The 26,229-nt window shown below is 34.7% G+C and overlaps 1 protein-coding gene across 6 annotated transcripts in view; it reads right to left on the bottom strand.

Moving 5' to 3' along the window:
* EPHA5 (EPH receptor A5) overlaps positions 1–26,229 on the bottom strand; it is a 401,719-nt gene that overhangs the window by 5,030 nt on the left and 370,460 nt on the right. For all 6 annotated transcript variants that reach the window (XM_025289995.3, XM_025289991.3, XM_025289994.3 and 3 more), the window contains 3 exons: positions 24,377–24,526; positions 10,471–10,664; positions 7,747–7,902 (listed from right to left, as the gene is read on the bottom strand). In XM_025289995.3, coding sequence (XP_025145780.1) covers positions 7,747–7,902; positions 10,471–10,664; positions 24,377–24,526 — 500 coding nt within the window. The remainder of the gene's footprint in view (positions 1–7,746; positions 7,903–10,470; positions 10,665–24,376; positions 24,527–26,229) is intronic.

Here is a 26,229-nt window from a genome sequence, read left to right as displayed (position 1 = left end):
CGAATACCAACCTTTTCAAATGACTCAAGTCAGCACAATCATTTTATATATCGGGTATCTTCAGGGGATAATCATCACTACATTGCTCTCATAATGCTTAAAATATTTTATTTTTCACTTGGAATCCATAGTAGCACAGCTTTTTTCCTTTATCAAATATATCTTGGTTCTATTGGCGTTTAGAGCATTCTGAAGATTACACGCTATCAAGAGATCTTTTCAAAAGACATTTTTATATTATTGCTTTTTAACAAGCTTATTATTCAAAATAAACTTACAAATGTTTAGATTCCTAAACTAATAGCATATTATGGCATTCAAAGCCAGAGCTCATGGCTTTTAAATATTATTTCACAGGATACCCAGGAGTTCTATTTTTCCAAAATATGCATTTGACATATATAATAATTCAGATATGTTTGACAAATAACAATGTTAATTATTAAAAAAACTGAGCATTAGTGATTCAAGATTTTTCAATGACAAGATTTTAAAATGTTTGCCATGTTAGATTTCTTTAGATAATTACTCTGTTTAACACATTATGCATTCAGTAAATGTACTAATTTCAGACTGTCTTAGAATTCTTTATAATTAGATTCAATTGCACTGGAATTATAGGTAAAACTGAATAGTTTTGGACACTCAAAAAATCTCTTAATTATCAGAAGGTAGAAATTGAGTAAATGGGTACTTAAGCTTTATGTGTATTAGTATTAGAAATATTATTTATCTAAGAGATATGGATTTGATCCCTTGGTCAGGAAGATACCCTGGAAGAGGGAAGCCCACTCCAGTAGTCTTGTCTGGAGAATCCCATGGACAGAGGAGCCTGGTGGGCTACAGTTGGTCCGTGGGGTCACAAAGAGTTGGACGCAACTGAGCAGCAGAGTTGAAGTGACTTAGCAGCACCAGCAAGTAATACATTAGGTGTCTTTTTCCTTTTATGTTTTGTTGATTTCTTATGAGAGTTTTAGCAAATGGCAAATAGCTAAAGAAAAAGCAATGAACACTTATGGTGGAAACATTTCTTTCTTTGAATGTAAATGTGAAACATTTAATTTAGAAATTATTATAGCTACAAGACACCAGAGTATAATAAAACTAAGAATAATGAGGCAATGAAGACAATCATCAACAAAACTTAAAAAGCAGTAAAATTTCGGTTTAAACAAAATCACTATTGTTAGTTATGAATGGTCTTTCTTGGTGGCTCAGCTGGTAAAGAATCCGCCTGCAATGAGGGAGACCTGGGTTTGATTCCTGGGTTGGGAAGATCCCCTGGAGAAGAGAATGGCTACCCACTCCAGTATTCTGGCCTGGAGAATCCCATGGACTGTATAGTCCATAGGGTGGCAAAGAGTTGGACACGACTGAATGACTTTCACTAGTCATGAATAGATTGTAAAACAGCTAATGGCAGGCAACATAGGAACAAAAGAGATGTGAGTTTAATCTTGTCTTTTTCAATTAAATCAGGGTTTCTGAGCCTTGCCCCTGTTAACATTACAGGCTGGATAATTCTTTGTTTGTAGGGGCTACCATTAAAGGACATCTATCAGCATGCCTTACCTGGTCCCACCAAATACCAGAAATACTGGATGGCCACTGGCCCTTTGTCGTAACAAGACAAAATGTCTCCAGACATTGCAAAGTGTCCCTTGAGTGGAAAAATCTCCCCTTAAGAAGCATTGCGATAAATATAATAAAATAGATAACAATTAAGATATCCTCTTCCTATATGATAGGAAAATATATAAGCAATATGATATAGATTTTTGTTAATTTCCTTTTGTGGATCAGAAAACAATTTCTCATTTCTCTGAGATATAATACTGACCAAAGAACTTCAAATTACATGCAAACATTGATTAATCTGTGAAATGAGAAATCTGTATATATAACATCAAATATCCAGAATTCCAAAAGAAAGAAGATATCTAATGAAGGAAACAAAACACATGATTATTTGACTGAATTTATGGTAATCCAGTCTATACTTCATGGCAACTACAGTTATAGGCTAATTAACACTGTCATATTTCCACATGTAACATGTATTATGAATTATGAAGAATTTATGGGTGCTCACTACCAACTTTTCTTAAGTCAGGAGAAAAGGGGATAAAATTTCTTAACCTGAAAGCAATCTCCACTAGAGAATGTAAATAATTAGAACTTGAAATAAAGTTTAAAACATATGTTTTATCATGTGTTTTATAAACCTACATGTGATTCTGACAAAGGTTTGAAAGTACTGATTTAATATATACATACTTAAACTGCAGAATCCATATGGCTAATCCAATTATTAAGAATGAGTTTTTGAAAATAGCTATTATAGTTATTCTGACAGACCTGAAAAAATATTACAGACTTTCCTGCTCAAACAGGGTGAACTTTGCATGTATAATACCGAAACCTTAATTTAAAGTGTATGTGTTTCTGGAGTGTGGTGCATGGGCGTAAGTGTGTATGTATTCCATATTCCAACTCTTGGTTGCTTTGCCTCTTATTAAATCACTAGTTTGACTTATTTTTTTTTCCCACTGTCTTAATCTGTTAATATATGTAAATATACCTTTATTTTCTGCAAATAACCACAAGAAAGAATCTGGTTCAGTGCTTTGGGAATTTACATTTTTCATGACATCTATATCATGCTAAAGAATGAATATTTTAAGGAATTGTATTTGATTAATACAGTTACAGAGTTTGTGTTTATAGGCAAATAAAACCTGACCTTTTCCAGAACATTTCATATATCTAGATGTTAAGTTAAATTTGTTTAAATTTTCCCAAGCATAAATTTTATTTAGGATCATTTTATGACCTGATAATCCCTTAACATTCATACAGAATTTCAGACCATTGAAATTCTCTATCCTTCTCCTCTCTCTTACATTTCACCTCCCACCTCTATCTACACCTCTTTCCATGGGATAAATGGAATTATGAAAATACAGCACTCAGTTTTACATACTGCCATAAATTATGTGTCTTTAATGGAATGCTGTTTTTGAGGTCTGACCTGTCATTTCAAAAGCTGTCAAATTAATGTGCAGAGAATTAGAAAGTAGCATGATTATAATGCATGCAATGTACGTTTATACAGTGTGATTTTAAAAATGTGGGGAAAACCAAGATTATTCATGCAGTTAAATCTGTTCTCAGGAGCAAAGTTGTTTCTTTAAAAATTCCATTTAATATTTTCCTACTAAAATTACAAATGAGAATTAAAAAGGTATTAGGAAAATGTTTCCTGTAAAGGTTAAGTAACTTTATTCCAATATTGATAAATACATTATGGTATTTTCTTTCATGTAGCTTTGTCTCACATTTTTGTGATTTTCAATAATTTCTATTTTACTTCTTAAAGCACCTATTAAATGGTCTATTTAACAGTAATAATGTAAGAAATTTGATAAAAATAAAAGTATTTTCCATTACATGATAAAGGTGCTACTCTATAATTATTTTTGAAAAAAATACTCGAAAATGTGTTATTTTACTCATTTCATTTATCTATATAGGAGTTTTTGTAGCAAGGGAAAGTTTTAGGTGTGTCCGCTTACATATATGATACTAATTTTATCATGACCACGTGTAATCTTAAGTAATACACAAAGCCAATTTAACGATAATAAACTAAATTTCAGCATAGGCTTATGAATCTAAACATGATAGACTGATATTGTTACATAAAAAAGTTTTAGTTTTGTCAACAAAACATGATTAGTTTTAGAAAAGCTGTAAATATAATGAATTGCCCTTGTTGTGACAACATTCCAATCTTTTTTTCAAATGTTATTTCGTAATATAAAATAATGGAAAACACTGGTATTATGGTGTTAAATGACAGAATGAAAAGTAGAAACTAAACAGGAGGTTTAGTTGATGTTGGAGCCAACTCTTGATTATTCAGGATGTAATTTATCCACTGGTATAGGAAATGTTCCCTTACATTCTTCTCCCTTCTGCTTTACACATCTTTTAGCCATATCACTGGTACTTAGCTCCACCAACACAGGCTGGATAGGAGAAGGGAGAAGAGAGGTTAATGAACATTCACTAAATTTCAGTGTTTATTCTTATTGTCATAGTTTTATGATGCAATTGTATATTTGGGATTTTTTTTGGTCACTTCAAAGAATTCTGATAATCATATATGTACTGTACAAGGTATACATATATCTTGGCAAGGGAGGACTTAACCACGACCTGGCTATAACTTTCAATGGATGAGACCTTGTGAGGGTTCAGTTCAGTTCAGTTCAGTCACTCAGTCGTGTCCGACTCTTTGAGACCCCATGAATCGCAGCAGGCCAGGCCTCCCAGAGTTCACTCAAACTCATGTCCATCGAGTTGTGAGAGTTACACTGGATGTTTTAGCATATGCAGAAGATGGAGGATATTAAGTACTCATATGTGTTCTGAGGCATACACTAAATTATGCATAATGACTTTATCAATAAGTTAAATTTGAGTAGAAAGTAAAAGTGAAAGTCGCTTAGTTGTGTCCGATTCTTTGTGACCCCATGGACTGTAGAGTCCAGGAATTCTCCGTCCGAGTTAGTGGGCACAAATTTTGGCTCTAGATTTGTGACACTTAATTTTAATATTTTAAGACCTCAATTTAATAAATAAGTAAATAGGAATTGCTTCAGCTTACACATGATTGGTATAATAAAGTTTATTGGATTTTATTCATTTTCTGAATAATCAAAAGTTGACAGTACTGATCTGACAAGAAGTTTAAAAAACAGCTGTGCTACTGTCCTTAATTCCAATATTTGGATTCAATATGCAACTCACCTCAAGCTCACAGATCCCCCTGTAGACCATAACTCCCTGCACTTAAACACCATAGTACAGATTGCATCATTGCTGCTACAACAATTGTTGTCATATGAGTACTGCACACAGAACAGCCAAGGTTAGGTACAGAGAACAGCAGACAGAAACATCTGAAGTTGAAAGCCACTTTTGTTGAATACATTTTAACTCTAAGTTCTTAAAATATTTCATTTCTATTCCACATCAAGCCTTGCATACATGTGCTGGCCAAAAAAACATAAATCAAATGAAACCTCTATGAAGGAAATTTTCACCAAAGTATGTGGTTCTGAAAAATTATAATTGTTTCCTCTTCCTTGTTCAAAATCCATCATGAGAACGAATTTGATGGCACAAATTATATTAATAACATATTTTTCTTATGTATGTATATGGCAGCTTGGTCTTTTGCTTTATATTAATTAATTTTAACTTTTTTCTAAGCATTTCTTACAGTATGAGTATATTCTTCCAGTTCTCAGTTTCAAAATTATGCTCTGGCAATAATACTGGTATATTTTATTTCATTATAGTTTATACAGGCTACATAAAATTATTATTTAGACATGGGCCTAGTGACTAAACAACAAAAAAGACCATGTAGAAATAAATCTTTAATTATTTAAGATTTTGTCTTTGTCTTTACTAATATTTTAGTTCCTTTGCCACAGTCCTTAATAATGACTGGCTTTTTTTTTTTTTTTCTTTTTGGTCAAGAGCAAGCAAAATGCACATATAGTCTTTTTTTTTATATTCTTGACCAAACAAGTAACTGATTACTCATTCATCTATGCGTTATTTAACATAACATTTTGATAAATACGTTCTTACTAATAGAGGGAAAATGTGGTCAAAATACAATAAACAAGAAGACATGTGTTGGGCTCTCCAATAAATCGGCTTCACTTAAGTTTGGCTGGCTCAGTTCCTTGTAAGGAATGTGGTATTTATAGTCCCAGGAAACTGAAGCAATTGACACATCGACACCAACATTCTCTGAACAGGAAGATGTTGGTAAATCTCTTAATTTCACCTTATTCTTAGGTCAGAGTAAATAAATTAAAACATAAAATATATGAAAGGAGGCAATACAGAAGGCAACATGCTATCAAAGCAACAGAGAGGGAAAAAACTAAACTATGTAGAGAAGATTTGACCAGACAAAAATACAGGAGAATAGAAGTGAGTTTTAGACCATCACAAGATGAGAGAAGAAGATATTAAGTCTTGAAAGAAAACATACAAAATGAGAGAGTTTTGAAACAGAAGGGAAAATAGAAAAGTAAACAGAAAGGAATTATTAGACATAATAAAAAGTGAAACCATAATGTAAAATATTTAACATATTTATAGTATTTGGGGGCCCCAATGAAAGTAAAACAGAGGAATCAATGCAAAAGCCATTATTAGTGATTATAACTATTCTGTTACGGAGAAACAAAAAAGTAGTGGATGTAAATATATACACGTATATGTGCTATTTTAATAAAAAGAGAGACATGGTTTAATGCAAATAGTTTTATTACATATTTACAAGTAATCTGACATTGGGTAGAAGAAATACCTACAGTATCATTTTAATATAAAATGACAAATGACTTTAATAAATTAAAATGACCATTTTTACTGAAAAATTAAATAGCAATCATGTAAAAATAGTTTTAAATTATCAATAAATTTTTCTGTTTACTATTTCAAATATAGTACTAATGAGTTTTTCGAGTGTCCAAAGAAATAATGGGCAAAGTATATGTGCTCTCAAGTAGATATGATCTAGTGGTGATGGTGAGAATGATATTCAATAAATTAAGATAGCTAGCTGAGTGGTGATTTTAGGTCCTTTTAGTTATAGTTATGAAGAAGAGAAATTCTGAGAAAGTGACATTAATTAGTGATCAGTGATGGTACCCTGTTACCTTTTCTGTGGATAGGCAGTGAGTTCAATGAACCAGAGAATGCCAGAGTAGAAATGGTGAGAACAAAGTGCTCAGTGTTCATATTATGTGATGTAATGGAAGAAAGACTGTGGTTTAGTGCTTTAGAAAGTTCTACCATGCTTTAAAACTTACAACAATATTTTAACCTTTGAATGTGTAGGCAATTTGAACTGTTATATTCATAGGTTAAAACATCATTTTTGTTAATGTTATCCAGATGTAACCACTATAACAACAGTTAGTTTTCACAAATTACAAATATTAGGCTAAAATAATTACACGTACAGAGTATATAATAAAATACAAACAACTTACAACCCTAAACAATTCAATTTTTAACTCTAGTGATTTTTATATAATAAGATTTGATAGATTTTATCTTAAACGTGCAAACAGAAGAGGGCACAATTGGTTTCCACTGAGATTGTACCAAATAACAAAAATCAAGGCAGGATCTAATATATCCTTGGACTGCAAGAATATAAGATGCACCACTTATAGAGTAAACGGGATGAGATTCCTGCCCAGGAAGCTTTGTTTAAGCTGTTGTTATCTGGGTATTCGTCAAAGCCGAAACTTAAGAGTATGTTTTGTTGTTACAGGGCTAGCAGCACCAATTGTGCTTACAGTTTGTTTTGTATTTACATTCATATAACACAAGTATCAGTAGAAAAACTTTGTCAAGAAAACATCTTTTCTACAACACAAAGTACCAGTATTTTGCCAAGATGGTATTCCAATCAATCAAATACTCAAATGTTATTTGTTTGAAGCAAAGAAGCAAAGATACTGGCCACAAGTAGCATTAATCATGCAGTTGTTAACAATACAGGCTAAAAATGAAGATGCTTCTTTGAAAGCTGCCACACATGGACAAAGGTTAACTGATTTCCCTTGATCTCATCCAGATTGGTTTCTGAACAATTTTTCTCGCCCCAGCAATTACGTAAAAATTATCAGAAAAATTACTCACTCCAAGGTCACCTGAGCCACAGCGTCCATTGAACTGTATCCATTTTCCATGAAAATCTCTGTGTATCGGCCCATTTTGATTGCTTCTAGCCATTCGCCTACTGATCTGTAGGCCCCAGATCCCAGTGAGCCATGTTCTGCCAATAAATTAGATACTCTAAAACACAAAAAACACAAATATTAAAAAATTTATTGTAATATTAACTCATTACCAATGGATCTTTGAGTTTATAAGTATATTTATAGGAGAAAAATATACAAATGCTAACAAGGAAGAAAATAATTCGAAAAACAGAATGAAAAAATCAGCCTATTCAGATTTTTTCTATCCATAATTAACAATGACTTATAATGGTTTGATAACTGAATTTTCTGTAATATAAAACATTAGAAAAAAATTTCATGTTAGTAATTTAGATGTATTAATTTCCTACTTCAGTTTTGTTTGTAAAATACAGAAAATGCTACCAAATAGAGACATGTAGGATAATTTGTGTGAAGTCAATTGCTTCTAGACTTTGCTAGAGAAACTTATACTCATTTAATCTTATTTCCTAGAAGACCAGAAATTAGTTATCCTTTATTTTATGCTCTTACATAGGAGTGCTTGTTAACTCACCTAGGAGTAGAACTGGAAAGCAAAATGTAACCCTTAATATTAATATATAAGAAAACAAAATAGAATTAATCAAACTATGTGATGCTCTTAACTACATTAAATTTACACTCCTTGACCAATAATATATGAAATGATTATGATGATTTCTGGAAATTTTACTCTCACTCTCCACTCTAAAACTAAAGTATTTCTTTTTAAGTTTTTATTTTATTTCATCTCTCTCTCCCTCAAGAGTTTGTTACTCATTTCTGCATACTCAGCACCTAGCCCACAGCCTGACAGAGAATACACACATGAATATTTATTGGATGAATAAATAGACATTTTGTAGTAATTTGTAGTCAATAAATAGTAGAGTCAAAGATTTGTTGAATTTGGAGAACAGGATCTTGAAATTGAGATAATAGAAGAGATGCAATTTGGGGTAATAGCAAAGTCTAGAATATGACTATGAAAAAGAGTCCAAGGTGGGTTAGAGACCAAAATCACTGAAGGAGAAAATTTCAAGGTATTGAGAAATATTTGAATATCATCTACATGGTTACTCAATTCACCTAATTTTGTGACATGTGTCGGAACAGAGAGAAAGAGACAGTGAATCAGGAACTAACATCTTCGAGAACCAGGACTTGTAGATGAATGAATAAAAAATCAGGTAGAGAATGATACAGCCCTCCCCCTAATATCTGCAGCTGACTGATTGCAGGACCAGCCCTCCACCCAGTTAATACCCCAATCCATGGATGCTCAAGTTTCTTATATAAAATGATGTAGTAGAGTCAGCCCTCTATGTCCACCCATACAGAGGGTTGGCCATAGAGTCTTAAGCTAAATCTGTTAAATGAAATCTAGCAAGTTGAATTCAATGTAATACATATGTAAAGTAATATGAAATTCTGTTAGAAAATTTTCAACTGCTCTCAATCTATAATGATGATGTTGAAATTAATACAATTTAGAACTAAAAATTTCTCTTTATGATTTCCTTTCCTTACATCAATTTGTGACAACATAATTCAAACAACTAGAGAGAAACACAATATTTTAGATGACAAAAAACAAATTAAAAGCAGTTATTTTGGGAATAACATAAGGAGTGATCTCTAAGATGCATTCTCCATTTGCTACCAGAGAAAGCTAATGATGCCTGAACAGAGTTTGAAGATTCATTCCTCATTTGTATTTAAAAATGACTCTTTGTCTAGTAAACAAATGTTTATACCAGAGTCACAGAACTTATGTAACTTTATCAATAAATTGTTTCTCATTTGGTGCATACTACGGGCAGTCAATTCAGCTAACAGCAGGATACCTTTTCTTGTAGAGAACGATAACTGCCTTATATATAATGAAAATAATAATCTGGTATATTTCCTAGTACATAATCAAAATGATGTCCTTTATTGAGAGGACAATTTTGTAATTTTTCAAGTAAACGAGTTAAGAATTCTTTATATAAGATAACATTATTTAAATGCATTTACAGGCATTCAGAAAAATTTAAAAAATGCTCATTTGCTCACACAAGTTTCTTCCACAAGATTACTCATTTATTAGTTTCAAGTACTGTTCAAACTACACAGTAAATGATTATCCAAATGTCTATACTCAACTGGATAAGAGGAAAGAGTTTCTTAAGGAGTTGTTGATGTTTATAGAATATGACAGGTTGAGAAATCTAGCTAAGGAAGTCAAGAGTAATTGTTATATATTTCTGGTTTAAAATTTTTTCAGTGATTAACTGGCTTTTTCCCGTGATCTTATAATCTTATTTCCCCATCCAAACCTATGTGGGGTTCAAAGCACTGGAGAGTACATATATTTGGGGATTTTTAAGAAATATTACCTGAATTTGACTACAGTTAACATTTATCTGAAACTGGTAGGTTACACTATTAGATTAGGTATAGGTGTTTTTAAGTATAATTTAATCGTTTATATTTCATTCATGTAAAGAACATTATGCAAAAACCATATTCAAATAAATTAGTGTAATATAGGTTCATAGGCTAGTATGTGTACAAAAATAATTTCATTAACTCGATATCTGTGGCATTAATATGAATTTGCAATATTCAGAAAAATCTCCCCGGTCTGGCCCTGTACCTGCTTGATGCATTAACCAGTGTCTTCAAGCTACTTGGGTTACGGATCAGCTTGTCCAACATGTTGACAATTTCTTCGAACTTGGGCCTGCTATTTCGATCTTTCTGCCAGCAATCCAGCATTAATTGGTAGAGGGCAGCAGGGCAGTCCATGGGGCTTGGCAGACGGTAGCCTTCCTCTACGGCTTTAATCACCTGCGTAAAGTGAAAGAGAATGGGTCCCCCAACGCCACAGATTAAATACAGAATAGTTTGAGAAATTTCCCACTGCTCAGCTTGCATCCTTACTCTTACTCTTGCAATAACAACCAGCATCACTGCCTCTAACACCCTTCATTACTCCTTTTGCTGCAAAATACGATGAAAAGAAATAATAGGCTATCATACAATATAAGATAGGCTTTCCTCACTTATGATAAAGAAAATAAATGATAATCATTTTTACCTAAAATATTGATAAAGGGTGATTTATAAAATTAACTGACATAAAAGTAAATAGTTCATGCTTTATTTATCCTCACATTCTGGAATCAAATAGAGATTAACTTTTTTAGTGATTTCTCTGAAAATGTAATGTCTTTTTAATGAAAAATTACATGTAGAACCACATTTTTTAAAATAATAGAAGCACAATTTTACTTCTAAAGAGACTTTTGGATGGCAAATGATGGATAAGTCAAAGGCTAAATTAGTACAACTGTCTCATGTATCATTTTATAATATCAAGGTCTGGCTGTTTATTATAATCTACTGTTTTCAGTCGGGAATTTGGAATGACTGTTTAGTATGTGAGCATTACAAACATCACTGATTTTAAATGCAACCACACATATGAGTATCAGTCTAATTGTGAGTTTTTTTTTAAAACAAAAACATTCTTAATGTTGCTGCTGCCATCAAACTATCTAACTCTAGAAGAGAATTGTTTATGTTATCAAACAATAATACATATGTTATTCAATGATTTAAATTCTAATATTTAAATGATACCAAAACCCAATAATGATGAGCATATTTCTCAAATCCTATTTGAATATTTTCTTAACAATTGTCAAGTGTTTGTTTCAACAAACACTTTAGATTTGACCTGACAATTAGAAAAAATAGGATTAGAATAGAGAGTTTATAAAGACAATTTTGAAAGGTTGGAGAGAAATCAGTCTTCTAACGATAAAGGAAACAGCATCTGAACAAAAGCAGGGGCAGATGGAGGAAGACAAAATGGCAGATTTCAGAGACATTTATAACACATGGGTAGAGGTGCTAGTAGAGAAAATTTTTGAGAGAAAATAAGTTCAAGCCTTTCATGCTGGTTGATTTTTGCTGTTAATTTTAGGTAAGAACATTTATGGGGGTGGGAAATGTTGACAGGTATAATTTGGAGCTTGTTTTATTTGAAGTAAGTTTAGGCAACTGTAGATGGCAATTTGCAGGAATCTGGCTAGAGTACAGGAGATATTTGGGCTGATAATATGAATGTGAGGGTCATCAGCACTTGGTCACAGCTTGAGGTCGGGTGTAGTTTATAGCTCCTTGGGAAGGACACAAAATAAAGGTTCCTGAGAAGCACCAGTAGTTAAGTTCAGGCAAAGAAATAAAAAGAACTCAAGGACTCTGAGAGTCATCTACTGCTTTAGTTGACTCAAAAAATACAAAAAGTTAAAAGGCAAATCATAGTAGAAAATATTTTAAAAATTATAAGATACAGTTAACATATCTAGTGTATTAAAATCTCACAGTATTGAGAAGTAAAATAAAAAAACAACAAATAAGAAATAGGTACTAATAAAAAATTTACAAAAGAAAAAAGTGCTAAATCAATTCTGAGAAATTATTATCACTAGTGATCAAATAAATGAATAGTAAAAATTAAAAGTGCCATTTGCACTCCTATATTTATGAAAGTTCATTAATTTGCTTATTATAAGACTCCACATTGTTTATAAGGACAATGGTTATTCTCTAATAATGTCTATGTAGCAGAATTAAATGTCTTAATAGAGTTTATATCATGAAATATTTTACTATGCAGTGAAAATAGTCCTTCATATTTACATAAAACCTGATATATCTTATAATGTGCTTGTCCTCAAAGCTTGATACTAATTATGCCTACTTTTTTTTCTTTGACATCTATTTTTAAAAATTATTTTTTTTCCTTCTCTGACCATCTAGTCTTACAAGTCAAGGGTCCCCAAACTCCGGGATCTAAAGCCTGATGATCTGAGGTGGAGCTAATGTAATAATAATAGATATGAAGTGCACAATAAATGTAATGTCTTTGAATCATGCCCCCTTTTTTCTTCTCCCCCAACACCCCATACTCTAGTCCATGGAAAAATTGTCTTCCATGAAACTGGTCCCTGCTGCCAAAAAGCTTGGGGACTGCTGTTATATGTTATCATGAAATGAATAAATTAAACCAATTCCTTAGTTTTAAAGGAATTTGTAAGTTATTTGATCTGAGAAATTATTTCCAGAATATATTACTTAATTTTCTTTTCAGCTGTAATTTTATATATAGATATAATATTCTGTCTCTAAGCTAACTTAGAACTTGGCCCTGTAATTAGGTCATTGAATTTAATTCTAAATTCATCTTTAGAATGTATATTTAAAATATATTTAGTGCTATAATTTTAGATTTTATATTTGGACATTGTGCAGTTTTTTTTTTTTTTTTCCATTTTTACCTATTGTTCCTTTTATAGCTTGAGGGAGAAATGAATGGTGTTACTACTCTGGTGGTTTGTGAAAAGCTAGAAATCTACCAAAGTTCTATGTAGGCTGTTCATTTTACCATAAAATTTACAATGTATGGCCAATGAATCATAATCTAATGAATTGACTTTGTTATTATGATTATATTTCTTAATATACATGGTTGAGATGAACAAATGAAAAGATAATAAACAGATAGCCAGAATTTTTACAGACAACCTGGCACGATTTCAGACTTCTATAACTGAAATATTGTCATATGCTATGCATTTTCTTGGCACTGACATGTAAATCAATAGTCTGAACACAATTTAAAGAATGCTACCTCTTCTTCCAATACATATGTCCCAACACTGAGCACTATTATGATAAGGCAGTAATTACCTGATGGTGACTCTGTTGGGCCCTTTCCATTAGGCAAATATCAGGGGGTTCATCTTTCAGGTACATATACCCTTTCTGGGTATGGTTTGCTTTTGCTACCCACAGAGCTCTAGCTAGTATTTACAGGTTGGAATGCCTGATCCACAAACATGAACTCACACCTAACATATCACATAATGAGAATATCCACATCATAGTAAAGGATCTGTGAGCTTATCACATACATAAGGATATGCTGGTAAATATTTAACAACTTTCTCTTCTTGAGGGGAATTTATAACATTGCTTTGTTGTTGTTCAGTTACTAAGTCGTATCTGACTGCTTGCACCCCATGAACTGCAGCATGCCAGGCTTCCCTGTCCTTCATTATCTCAAATTCATGTTCATTGAGTCAGTAATGCTATCTAATCATCTCATCCTCTGTCACCTTCTCTTTTCATCTTCAATCTTTCCCAGAATCTGGGTCTTTTCCAATGAGTCAGCTCTTCACATCAGGTGGCCAAAGTACTGGAGCTTCAGGTTCAGCATCAGTCCTTCCAATGAATATTCACGGTTGATTTCCTTCAGCAGCGACTGGTTTGATCTTCTTGCTGTCCAAGGGACTCTTCACTGTACCACAATTTGAAAGCATCAACTCTTCAGCGTTCAGTCTTCTTCATGGTCCAACTCTCACATCCATACATGACTACTGGAGAAACCATAAGCTTGACAATAAGCACCTTTGTTGGCAAAATAATGTCTCTGCTTTGTAATGCACTACCTTTGTCATTGCTTTTCTTTCAAGGAGCAAGTCTTTTTTTTTTTTAATTTCATGGCTGCAGTCAGTCTGCAATGATATTGAAGCCTAAGAAAATAAAATCTTCCACTGTTTCCACTTTTTCCCCTTCTGTTTGTGATGAAGTGATGGTACCAGATGACATGATCTTAGATTTTTTTTATGTTGAGTTTTAAGCCAGTTTTTACACTCTCCTCTTTCACCTTCATCCAGAGGCTTTTTAGTTCCTCTTCACTTTTGCCATTAGAGTGGGATCATCTACATATCTGAGATTGTTGATATTTCTCCAGGTAATCTTCACTCTCCACTTCACTTCATTCAGCCTGGCATTTCACATGATGTCTCTGCATAGAAGTTAAATATGCAGGGTGACAATGTACAACCTTGAAATATTCCTTTCCCAATTTTGAACCAGTCAGTTGTTCCAAGTCCGGTTCTAATTGTCATTTCTTGTCCTGAATGCAGGTTTCTCAGGAGACAGGTAAGGTGGTCTGGTACTTCAACTCTTTAAGGATTTTCCACAGTTTGTTATGATCCACAACAAAGGCTTTCACATAGTCAATGAAGCAGAAGGTTTTTTTTTTTTTTTTTTTTTAAGTTTCCTTGCTTTTTCTATGATACAATGGATGTTGGCAATTCGATCTCTGGTTCCTCTGCCCTTTCTAAATCCAGTTTGAACATGTGGTAGTTCTTGGTTCATGTATTGTTGAAGTCTGGATTGAAGAATTTTGAGCCTAACCTTACTAGCATTTAAAATGAGTGCAACTGTCCGGTAGTTTGTACATTCTTTGGCAGTGCCCTTCTTTTGGATTGAAATGAAAACTGACCTTTTCCAGTCCTGTAACCACTGCTGAGTTTTCCAAATTTTCTAGCATATTGAGTGCAAAAATTTAACAGCATCATCTTTTAGGATTTGAAATAGCTCATCTGGAATTCCATCACCTTGACTAGCTTTGTTCATAGTAATGCTTCCTAAGGTCCACTTGACTTCATACTCCAGGATGTGTGGCTCTAGGTGAGTGACCACAGAATTGTGGTTAACTGGGTCACTAAGACTATTTTTGTATAGTTCTTCTATGTATTCTTCCCACCTTTTCTTACTCTCTTCTACTTCTGTCAGGTCCATGCCATTTCTGTCCTTTATTGAGCCCATCTTTCCATGAAATGTTCCTTTGGTATCTCCCATCTTCTTGAAGAGATCTCTAGTCTTTTTTATTCTACTGTTTTCCTGTTTCTTTGTATTTTTCATTTAAGAAGGCTTTCTTATCTCTCTGTGCTATTCTCTGGAACTTTGCATTCAGTTGGTTATTTCTTTCCCTTTTTCCTTTGCCTTTCACTTCTCTTCTTTTCTCAACTATTTTTAAGCCTCATCAGACAACCACTTTGCCTTTTTACATTTCTTTTTCTTGGGGATGGTTTTGATCACTGCCTCCTATACAATGTTATGAACTTCCAACCATAGTTTTTCAGGCACTCTGTCTATCAGATCTAATCCCTTGAATCTACTTGTCACTTCCACTGTATAATTGTAAGGGAGTTGATTTAGGTCATACCTGGGAATGGAACTTCACTGTTGCTCAGATAGTAAAGAATCTGTCTGCAATGCAGGAGACCAGGCTCGATACCTGGGTCAGGAAGATCCTCTGGAGAAGGGAATGGCAACCCACTCCAGTACTCTTGCCTGGGGATTCCCACGGACAGAAGAGCCTGGCAGGCTACAGTCTGTGGGATTGCAAAGAGTCAGACATGATTGAGCAACTAACACTCCAAACTCCTGAATGGCCTAGTGGTTTTCCCTACTTTTTAAAATTTAAGTCTGAATTTTGCAATAAGGAGCTCATGATCTGAGCCATAATAAGCTGCAGGTCTTGTTTTTACTGACTGTATAGAGCTTCTCCATCTTTGCCTGCAAAGAATATAATGAATCAAATATTTTCTTACTTGTCTGATATAAACACTCCCTCTATTCAGCTGCAAGCTACCAACACAATCTCATTCAGGTGGAAATGTTCTGAAAATTCTCTGTTATGTGCTGGTTCCAGCAACCATTATACATAGTTCATTATCCAGAAGCAACAAACCTCACAGAATGCTGGAAGACTTTTAAAGACACCACTGAAGCACAAACATGGAGGCAACATTTTGATAGGATTAGGTGTCATTATTCAGGATGCAGTTTATGTATTGAATCAGAAATTTCTACATTGTTCTTTATTCCCAGTGACTCTTGCTAGGTGACAACAGGTTATAGATGTGACCCAGGGGACTCTGGACTATCTGTGACCAGGTAGAAGCACAAGACAAGAGGTGTCTTTCACCATGATGGCCAAGGTTATTGATACTGAAGAGCAGGAAGCACTGGAACTGCTTTCACACAGTTGGGGCAAGGAGAAATTTATGTGGACCCCAGGTAAAACTCTAAAGGGCTCTCTTGTTACTTCTTTATAACAACTGTGAACAGAAAATGCTTACCTCCAAGAATGAAAGATTGATTCAGCCTACCAGTTAAGCCACCATGATTTGCCAGGTTGTTGGTGATGGGAAGTCAGAATGGATGCTGGAGGAGGGAGAGGTTAAGAACTATATGAGGTCCTGAGATCAGCTGAGGGGCTACAGTTTGGTCTGTAATTGGCCTTTTCTGAATTTTCCTTCAGAAAGAAAAGCCTACAGAATCATGGAACAGATGCTTCTGGAACTCGTGTGGAAAAGTTGCTTCGTGTTGCAAAAAAAGTGGAGCATGGCAACCACAAAAATCTGTCTCACATATCTTCATCTGCAGGCATGGTAACTGACCTACAGACCTTAACCCTAACACCTCTAAAATTCATCATCATGTTATACCAAGGCCATAGTCTGTGTAGACTGAAAGTGAAAGTTGCTCAGTCATGTCTGACTCTTTGTGATCCCATGGATTATATAGTTCACAGAATTCTCCAGGCCAGAATATTGGAGTGGGTAGCCTTTTCCTTCTCCAGGGGCTCTTCCTAACCCAGGAATTGAACCCAGGTCTCCAGCATTGCAGGCAGATTCTTTACCAGATGAGCCACAGGGAAGCCCAAGAATACTGGTGTGGGGAGTGTATCCCTTCTCCAGTGGATTTTCCTGACCCAGGAATCAAACCGGTGTCTCCTGCATTGCAGGTGGATTTTTTTTTTTTTTATTAACTGAGCTATCAGGAAAGCCCTTGTATAGATTACTCCCAATTACTGAATATGCTACTGCTAAGATAGACACATTCCTATGAGACTCCTACAACAGCCAGTGTTGGCTTGGGGACTCCTTGGCAGCCTTAGCAACCTCTCTTAGAAGTACACTTTGGTCTCAGATGCTGACCTACACCATCCTTCCTCTGATCTCTATCTGGGACCAGATTTGCATCACAGTCTGACATCTCTCCCAGCTTCCTCTCATCCTTTCCTCTTTTTCCTCACAAGCACTCCCTTTAAGAATACAATGTATAAGGAGTTCCCTTTTGACATAGGCTTCTTGGAGGATCTAAACTATTCCAGGCATTATATAATAGATTGTTGTTGTTCAGTCACCAAGTTGTCTCTGACTCTTTGCAATCCCATGGACTGCAACACACCAGGGTTCTCTGTCCCTTACCAACTCCTGGAGTTTGCCCAAGTTTATATCCATTGAACTGGAGATATCATAGGTACTAAGATGCAAAATATATGTACATTATCTGCACTCATTTTTAACACATATCTGCAAAATAAGAATTAATACACATTTTATAAGTGAAACGTGACATTCCAGAAGGTTAACCACTGCACACATTCACACAGGTAACAAGTGGCTGTGGGAAGACTCACATCTAAGTCTCTCTGGCATGCAATTATGTAGATCTTTCTGTCTAAGTGCTGAGTCACTCTACTGAAATGAGAAATTATTACCTCCCCAGAAAATAATTTGGGACAAGTATGGATATTACTGGGACTTGCCTGGTGGCTCAGACGATAAAGTGTCTGCCTACAATCCGGGAGACGTGGGTTCAATCCCTGGGTTGGGAAGAGTCAGACTTCTTCCACCAAAAGAAAAAAATTAATATCCAGAATTAAAATGAGCTATTTTGAAAGATAGTGCATTCTTCATCACAGGAGATGTGAAAGTGTAGGCTGGGTAAGTGAGTGGCAGGAAATTGGTAGGGAAACGTCAAGCATCAGCATGAGCTCTGAAGAATTAGGTTCTACATAGACTGTGAATGCTTCTGTTGCTTGGTATTTACTCGAACCTTCACAGATGAGTCCTTCATAGATACGAAGCTCCTCCAAAGTAAATGGAGTTTAATAATATATTCCTGGAAATTATCTCAAATGCCATAGAAATAGTTTCATATAGACTAATTTTTTTACCCTAGTATTTCTTCCCTGTTTCCAATAGCTATTAAAAAAGTATCAAGTGTATCTTTTTCTTCATACATCAATCTGAGAGAATTCCAGAGATTAGAAAGATCTTAGAAATCTGTTCAAATCCATTTCCTTTATAATCACTGAAGCTGACCAAGAGCTATCAAATCAAAGATTATTCTATTCTTTCAATTTATGATTTTTGTTTTAGTTGTTTTTAAAAAGCAAGGTATAGAAATTTTAGACTGATATTTGTTTATGTCTCACTTTTTCCCAAAGGGTAGGAATTTCCATGAAGTTACCTACCAGTCCCTAAACTAATTAATTGCATCCAAAGGCAGCGTTATCCTTAGAAGAGCAATAATCATTTGTCCAATAGACTCATTGAGACCAAGAATAATTTGCTCAAATTATTGGTAATTTGTCAAATCTTGGTAATTTGGAGTATTTGGGTGAGAACTAAACTTCTCATACTTCAGTTAATTACAGTATGCTGTATGTTACCATAAACTATTCTTTTTTGTTTTGCCACTAAAAACTTCAGCAATGCTGTATACATATACACACATCATTCTATCCCATCAGAAACTGAAACAAACAAAAAATTGAAAGAGAAAGGGAGGCACATCTAGTACAAGGTGAGTTCACATCCTTTGGAAGTCAAAGATATTTGTCACCTTAAAGGTATGATTTAGGCTAACAGAAATGGTATTAGAAATCTGAATGAGAGAATAGCATTGGAACATGTATACTACCATATGTAAAATAGATGATCCAGTGCAAGTTTAATGCATGAAGCAGGGCACTCAAAGCTGGTGCCCTGGGACAAGCCAGAGTTTGGGGTGGGGAGGGAGGTAGGAGAGGGGTTCAGGATGGTGGGACAAATGTGCACCCAATGGCTGATTCATGTTGATGTATGGCAAAAAAATCACAATATTTTAAGGCAATTATCCTCCAATTAAAATAATTAATTAAAATAAAAAAAACCCACTTAAAAATTTTTAAAAATGTATTGCTTAAATAAGTTTTTAAAACACTTTATAACTTATGTGCTTAGTATACACTATGTATTCATTTTGTTTTTCAGTTGCTAAGTCATGTCCTACTCTGCAACCCATGGATTGCAGCACTCCAGGCTTCCCTGTCCTTCATCAACTCCCTGAGTTTGCTCAAACTCATGTCCATTGAGTTCATGTGGCCATCCATCCATCTCATCCTCTTTCACCCCCTTCTCCTCCTGCCTTCAATAGTTCCCAGTATCAGGGTCTTTCCCAATGAGTAAAAGAGATTGTCACTAAATATAAAAATGCAACACACATCCTCTTATTTTGTTCCAAGTTCTGAAAAATGTTGACATTTAAAATGTTTGTTGTAAATAAGGAAGCTTCTACTGACAACAGGATATAATCTTAGCTTCCCAAACTTGAATCAGAGTTCATGGTCTGATATTTACCTAAAATCATATTCGTCATCTTAGCTGATTTTTATTATATCATGTTGTCATGGCTGTTCTCTGATGATGGAGGCAATCCTAAATCAAAAGAAACCTACTGCAGCATTCTGTCTCCCTGACACAGCAGAAGGGCTCCTCTAAGAGATTTAGATTATTCTGCATGTCTTGGTAATGTAACATTTTCATGGTAGCAAAGCCCTTTTAGAATCAGACAATATCTAGAATGCAGAGATGATAGAAAAGATCATTTAAAACTGACAAATCAGTACTTCTATTTTGCTTTCTGAGAATCATTTTTCAAAAGAAATATTCAGTGATCGTGGTTTTCAAATATAGTAGATCTGTCATGTTTCTTGGATACAAATTTTTATAAGAAATTGAGGCATACCAAACTTAATATTTAACTTGCTGAGAAAATGCAAGACATGTGTTGGACATTCTATTAAAGGCAGACATTTTAAAAAGATCTTTAATTGTATAGTAATTTTCTGTAGGTTCTTAGAAAACCCAACCAAAGCCAAAATATTAGCTTTTATTTTTATTGTGTTCTGAAAATATTACATTAGCACTTCCTTGTATCTTCTAAGTAGTTTTAAATAAAGTTATCTGAAAAAGTATCAAGACTATCTAATGGCTGCAAACAGGAAAAATATCTTTTCCCAATCCTTCACGCCTCTTTGTTTCTATGTCCTTTTCCATGTAAATTTAGATTGTCCATTCACAACGAGTTGATTATGGGAACTGGACTGATCCTCTGATTATGGGATTGGACAATGGAATGTGCAGGCTGAAGTGCAATTGGGCTTATTCTCACCCTTCAGTCACGTGGCAAATGAGCTTATATCTAGGCTAGCCTGCTGGTCTCTGATAGAAGATGAGGGCCATGTGGAACAGAGCCAGGGTGTACCAGTATATATCAACCAGTCCACAGGACATGAGCAAGCCCAGTCCAGATCAACAGAAACACATATGAGCTTTCACATAACATAATATTCTACTTTGATCTATCATATTTGTGACAGATAAAGCTATGTCAGGCATGATGGTCAATAATGTGAATAATAATGCTACATATATTATACACATATTTCAGTTCAGTTCAGTTCAGTTCAGTCACTCAGTCGTGTCCTACTCTTTGCGACCCCATGAACTGCAGCACTCCAGGCCTCCCTGTTCATCACCAACTCCCGGAGTCCACCCAAATCCATGTCCATTGAGTCAGTGATGCCATCCAACCATCTCATCCTCTGTCGTCCCCTTCTCCTCCTGCCCTCAATCTTTCCCAGCATCAGGGTCTTTTCCAATGAATCAGCTCTTCGCATCAGGTGGCCAAAGTATTGGAGTTTCAGCTTTAACATCGGTCCTTCCAATGAACAGCCAGGACTGATCTCCTTTAGGATGGACTGGTTGGATCTCCTTGCAGTCCAAGGGACTCTCAAGTCATCTCCAACACCACACTTCAAAAGCATCAATTCTTTGCTGCTCAGCTTTCTTTATAGGCCAACTCTCACATCCATACATGATCACGGGAAAAACCATAGCCTTGACTAGATGGACCTTTGTTGGCAAAGTAATGTCTCTCTGCTTTTTAATATGCTGTCTAGGTTGGTCATAACTTTCCTTCCAAGGAGTAAGTGTCTTTTAATTTCATGGCTGCAATTACCATCAGCAGTGATTTTGGAGCCCAGAAAAATAAAGTCAGCCACTGTTTCCCCATCTATTTGCCATGAAGTGATGGGACTGGATGCCATGATCTTAATTTTCTGAATGTTGACATATTTGGGAAGGACTAAAAATAATTTCGAGTGACAAATCAGAATTAAATATATCTCAAGAGTGAGAAGGAGCTATAACAGCAAATAGGGATAAATGTTTTCCTCGAGAGAAGGGAGCAGCCTTGCTGGCATAACAGAATGAAATACTTTCATAAAGACTAAAGGAAACAGTGGCATTGAAATGAGCCTTGAGAGAAGTCCAAAGCCAAACCATATGTTTCAAGTTAGCATTAGACATTTATCTGGAGAGTGTAGCAAATAGCAAAATAGGTCTGGTCTCTGTCTAGACTAGATTAATCCGTAGTAATTATTACATACTGAATTTAATATTTTATATTCAGTTAGAAGACTGATTCAATTGGAAACAATGTGGAGGTTAGGTATAAAATTTTGGAGAGCCAAGCTGAAACTTCTGGCATAACTTATATTTTTGTGGCCTAAAGAAAGTCATTTAATCTCTCCAGTGTATTAACTGGGAAATGGATAATATGCCTCTGATTGATTGCTAAACATGCAATGATTTCATCACTTTGGCCACAGTCCTGGCCCTAAAATCATAAAGTTGATGACAGTAGATGATATTTTCTCTCAAATTTAGAGAAACATAAAAGTCAGCATCCCTTCTTTGTTTGACTAAGTCAAGCAAACAGGGCACAAAGAAAACTAGTTGTAGCACTGTAGATGACAAAAAGAAAGGGAGAATCATTGCCTTGCAGTATGCTTGCTGAGAGGCAGGAATCAATCAGCTTAATTTCCTATTGCTATCCAAGAAGAATGCTGTTAAATATTTCTTGAGAAAGCCAGAGGGCGACCTTGACTTCTCATCTAGGGAATCTGAAGGAGGCAGACTGGCTAGAGCAGCACTGAAGAGGGATTCTTTACCAGCTGAGCCAATAGGGAAGCCCAAGAATACTGGAATGGGTAGTCTATCCCTTCTCCAGCAGATCTTCCTGACCCAGGAATTGAACCGTGTTCCCTTGCATTCAGGCAGATTCTTTACCAGATGAACTACCACGGAAGCCCAGGACAGCCTGCAATAGTACCTAAAAGAGGGGACACTGGTAGAACAACCAACAAGAATGTGCTGTCCTCTGGTGAAGCAGACATATGTGAGGCATCATAAGAGGCTGTGAGGTGGAGAGCAGGCAGTAAGTATGGGAATTCTTGGATATCAGCTGGAGTACAACGATCTCGCAGAGAGGATGGCAAAAATCTGACAATTCTTGCTTCCCAATCTCCCTTCCCAATCTTCCTACCTGGTGTCAGGCTGACCCTGTCGTTATAGAATACACTTTGAAATGGATGTAGGATTGACTTTGATTTAGACTGGACTTGGATTTTTTTATCTGAAAGTGAATCTTAATTACTAGCATGGTACTGCTGATTCACCAAAATGCAGCTGGAGAGCTACAGTACCTGTGTAATAATCCCTAAAGGCATAGGAGAGGGAGACTTTAGAAAGCATGGACAAAAGAAATAATTGGGGAAAAAAAGAAATGTTTTAAATCATCATGGTGATTTATTGAGCTAAGCTTGTTCATTATGTTTTTTTTTCTACAAAAAAGTAATGAGCTATTAGTTGTTAAATCATTTAAAACAGTATAGGCAGAGAGTATTGTTTTTGTTTTTGATACAGTAAGGACTTAATACTTGTTAGCTTTTATAATTGTTTATTTGAATAAAAATATCAAATTTCAATGTGATTCAAAATAGAAAGGGCTGTATGGAATGTTAACAATGGAAAATTACAAAGGAAAAGACCAGAGAGTCATATGTCAGACATCATTCTGAACCTGAATAGAAGATTCTTTTCTGGGGTCTTTAATTCCAGGATTCTATTATTTTAAGCTTGAATTATTTCTCCATATGGGAAAAAATCAGCTTTTTTTTTTTACTTTTTACAAAATTAAACAGACAATATAACTCTTCATCTATTTTTAAATGTAAAGAAACATAGATTATTTCTTTTTATTCTCTAAGAGCATCCACTGTTAAATCAATATCATTCATCCTTTTCATATGGAGTATTAGCTCCTTTTATCAAGCACATGTCATAAAAACTTGCCTGTCAGTATTCATTCTTTGATGGCTCTTTCTTCATTTTTGAAAATGATACTGACATGAAATGAGTGAAACATCAGGATAGTATAGCTTGAACTGTCCTGGCAAGGGACTATGCTTTTATATAACAATAACTTGCTTTCCTTTGTGCTAACTTATTTTGAGGTTTTGTATAAAGGATTTTAACAACAACAGAACAGACCAGAGGTTAAGCAAAAATCATTTCACTTTTTTAAGCACCTGTCATTTTCAGAAATACACATATATATATACACATATACACACTTATATTTGTGTGTGTGTGTGTGTGTGTGTGTATAAAAATCGCATGACTCAGAGAACTATATCTCATTTCAAATTTTAAGGGGACTAGTTTTGTACTTACATCTTGGTTGGTCATCTCCCAGTAGGGTCTTTCTCCATAAGATACAACCTCCCACATCACGATTCCATAGCTCCAGACATCACTCGCAGAAGTAAACTTTCGAAAAGCTATAGCTTCTGGGGCAGTCCATCTGATTGGAATTTTGCCTCCCTAAAATTGAAAAACAATAAAAAAATTCCCACATACTTCAAATGTATCTAAGGATACTTCTGCCTCACTGAAAAGATGTAGAAAGAGATGTAGCATTTTTAAGTGAATCTGTTTGACAGCATGCAGTCTCCTTTCACATATCTCAAGCCCATAAGCACTTGTAGACTGACTACTAATTGGCTGTCCAGAAGCCTTCTAGTTTAAATTCTGTCTGACTGCTGGAACACATACAGGACCCACATCTCAATTACAGTATCAGGATGGCAACTTTAAGTGGGGAAAGCAGGCAGTAAGGCAAATCAATAAAGTATACTTTCATGACTTGCTAACAGAAAGTAAAGGACTCAAATTCCCAGAGTATCACTTTTTCCTTTAATATAGGGATTGTAAATAGAAATTCTTTATTGCTGAATGCAATCCTGAGAAGTTTCAGAGTTAATAAGACAAGCATGAAAATCAGATATATTAAAAAAAAAAAAACTTAGTTATACTTTGTCCTGACACTGCGCAATTTATTTTAGACTTGATTTCTCTTATTTTTTGTTGTCATACTTCTGTGTGTATTTGATCAAACTGACTATTTTTAAAAGTAAAAGGCAAGTATCTAAATTAGAGTCAACCAAATTAAAAATTACTAAAATTAGACTATGGGGGAACACTCACAAGGTTATCAAGTTTGGGTCTTTACATGATAAAAACTATGATTTGGTAAGTTTTCTCTTAGTTTACAAAATAGACAATTATATATCTCACCCATTTCAGTGTAAACTCTTTTCTCTTAAGTTTTCAAAGAAGGAAAATCCATGCAACAAAATATTTCATCTATAAGCAAATATACCTTAAAATAGAGACTGAGAGAGAGAAAAATGTGGGTTTTAAATATTTTCTTGGAAGAAACTAAAATATGTATTCCTGTTTTGCAGGAAGAAAAAAATTTAATTTACCTACTAAAAAAAAAATGGGACTTAAATTGCTCTTTATGAACCAAAGTTTCAAGACATATGAAGAAATAACAATTTCATGTAATGATTGAAATTTCTGTGAGTTGACTTTAATTTAAATTATTCAAGCTAATTTTGAATTATTTGCTCCTTATAAACATGATAATACCACTTTAAGAAGACTCTCCTGAAACATACTTTTGTTAATTAAATATTCACAGGCAAGATCACATCATTAGGCCAACTAGGTGGCATTGGGATGGCCTATATTACTATTATATATTTTATTATATGTATTATTATATGTGTACATACACATATGTATACATAATAATATATGTGTTAACATATATAATAATATATGTATACATAAATAGTTGTTCAGTCGTGTCTGACTCGTTGCGACCCCATGTGGTATAGCAGTCCACCCCACTCCTCTGTCCATGGAATTCTCCAGGCAAGAATACTAGAGTGGGTTGCCATTCTCCAAGGGATCTTTCTGATCCAGGGATTGAACCCAGGTCTGCATGGCAGCCAGATTATTTACCTTCTGAGCCACCAGGGAAGCCCTTATGATATCTCTTCAAATTGCAATTTGTTGATTATTTTAAACTTCAGCCTGGAAGTTTTCTCCTGGTCCTCTGACCATCATATTGTATATCAGTATTATCTGAAGTTCCCTCACTGACTCATCTCTCAGTATATGGATTTTCCACAAAGTGTAACCATACCCCATTTCGAGGAGTAAATCTTGAGGGCCTC

The sequence above is a fragment of the Bubalus bubalis genome, chromosome 7 (genome assembly GCF_019923935.1).
Source record: "Bubalus bubalis isolate 160015118507 breed Murrah chromosome 7, NDDB_SH_1, whole genome shotgun sequence".
Lineage (NCBI taxonomy): Eukaryota > Metazoa > Chordata > Mammalia > Artiodactyla > Bovidae > Bubalus > Bubalus bubalis.
This window is presented reverse-complemented; position numbering and strand designations above follow the sequence as displayed.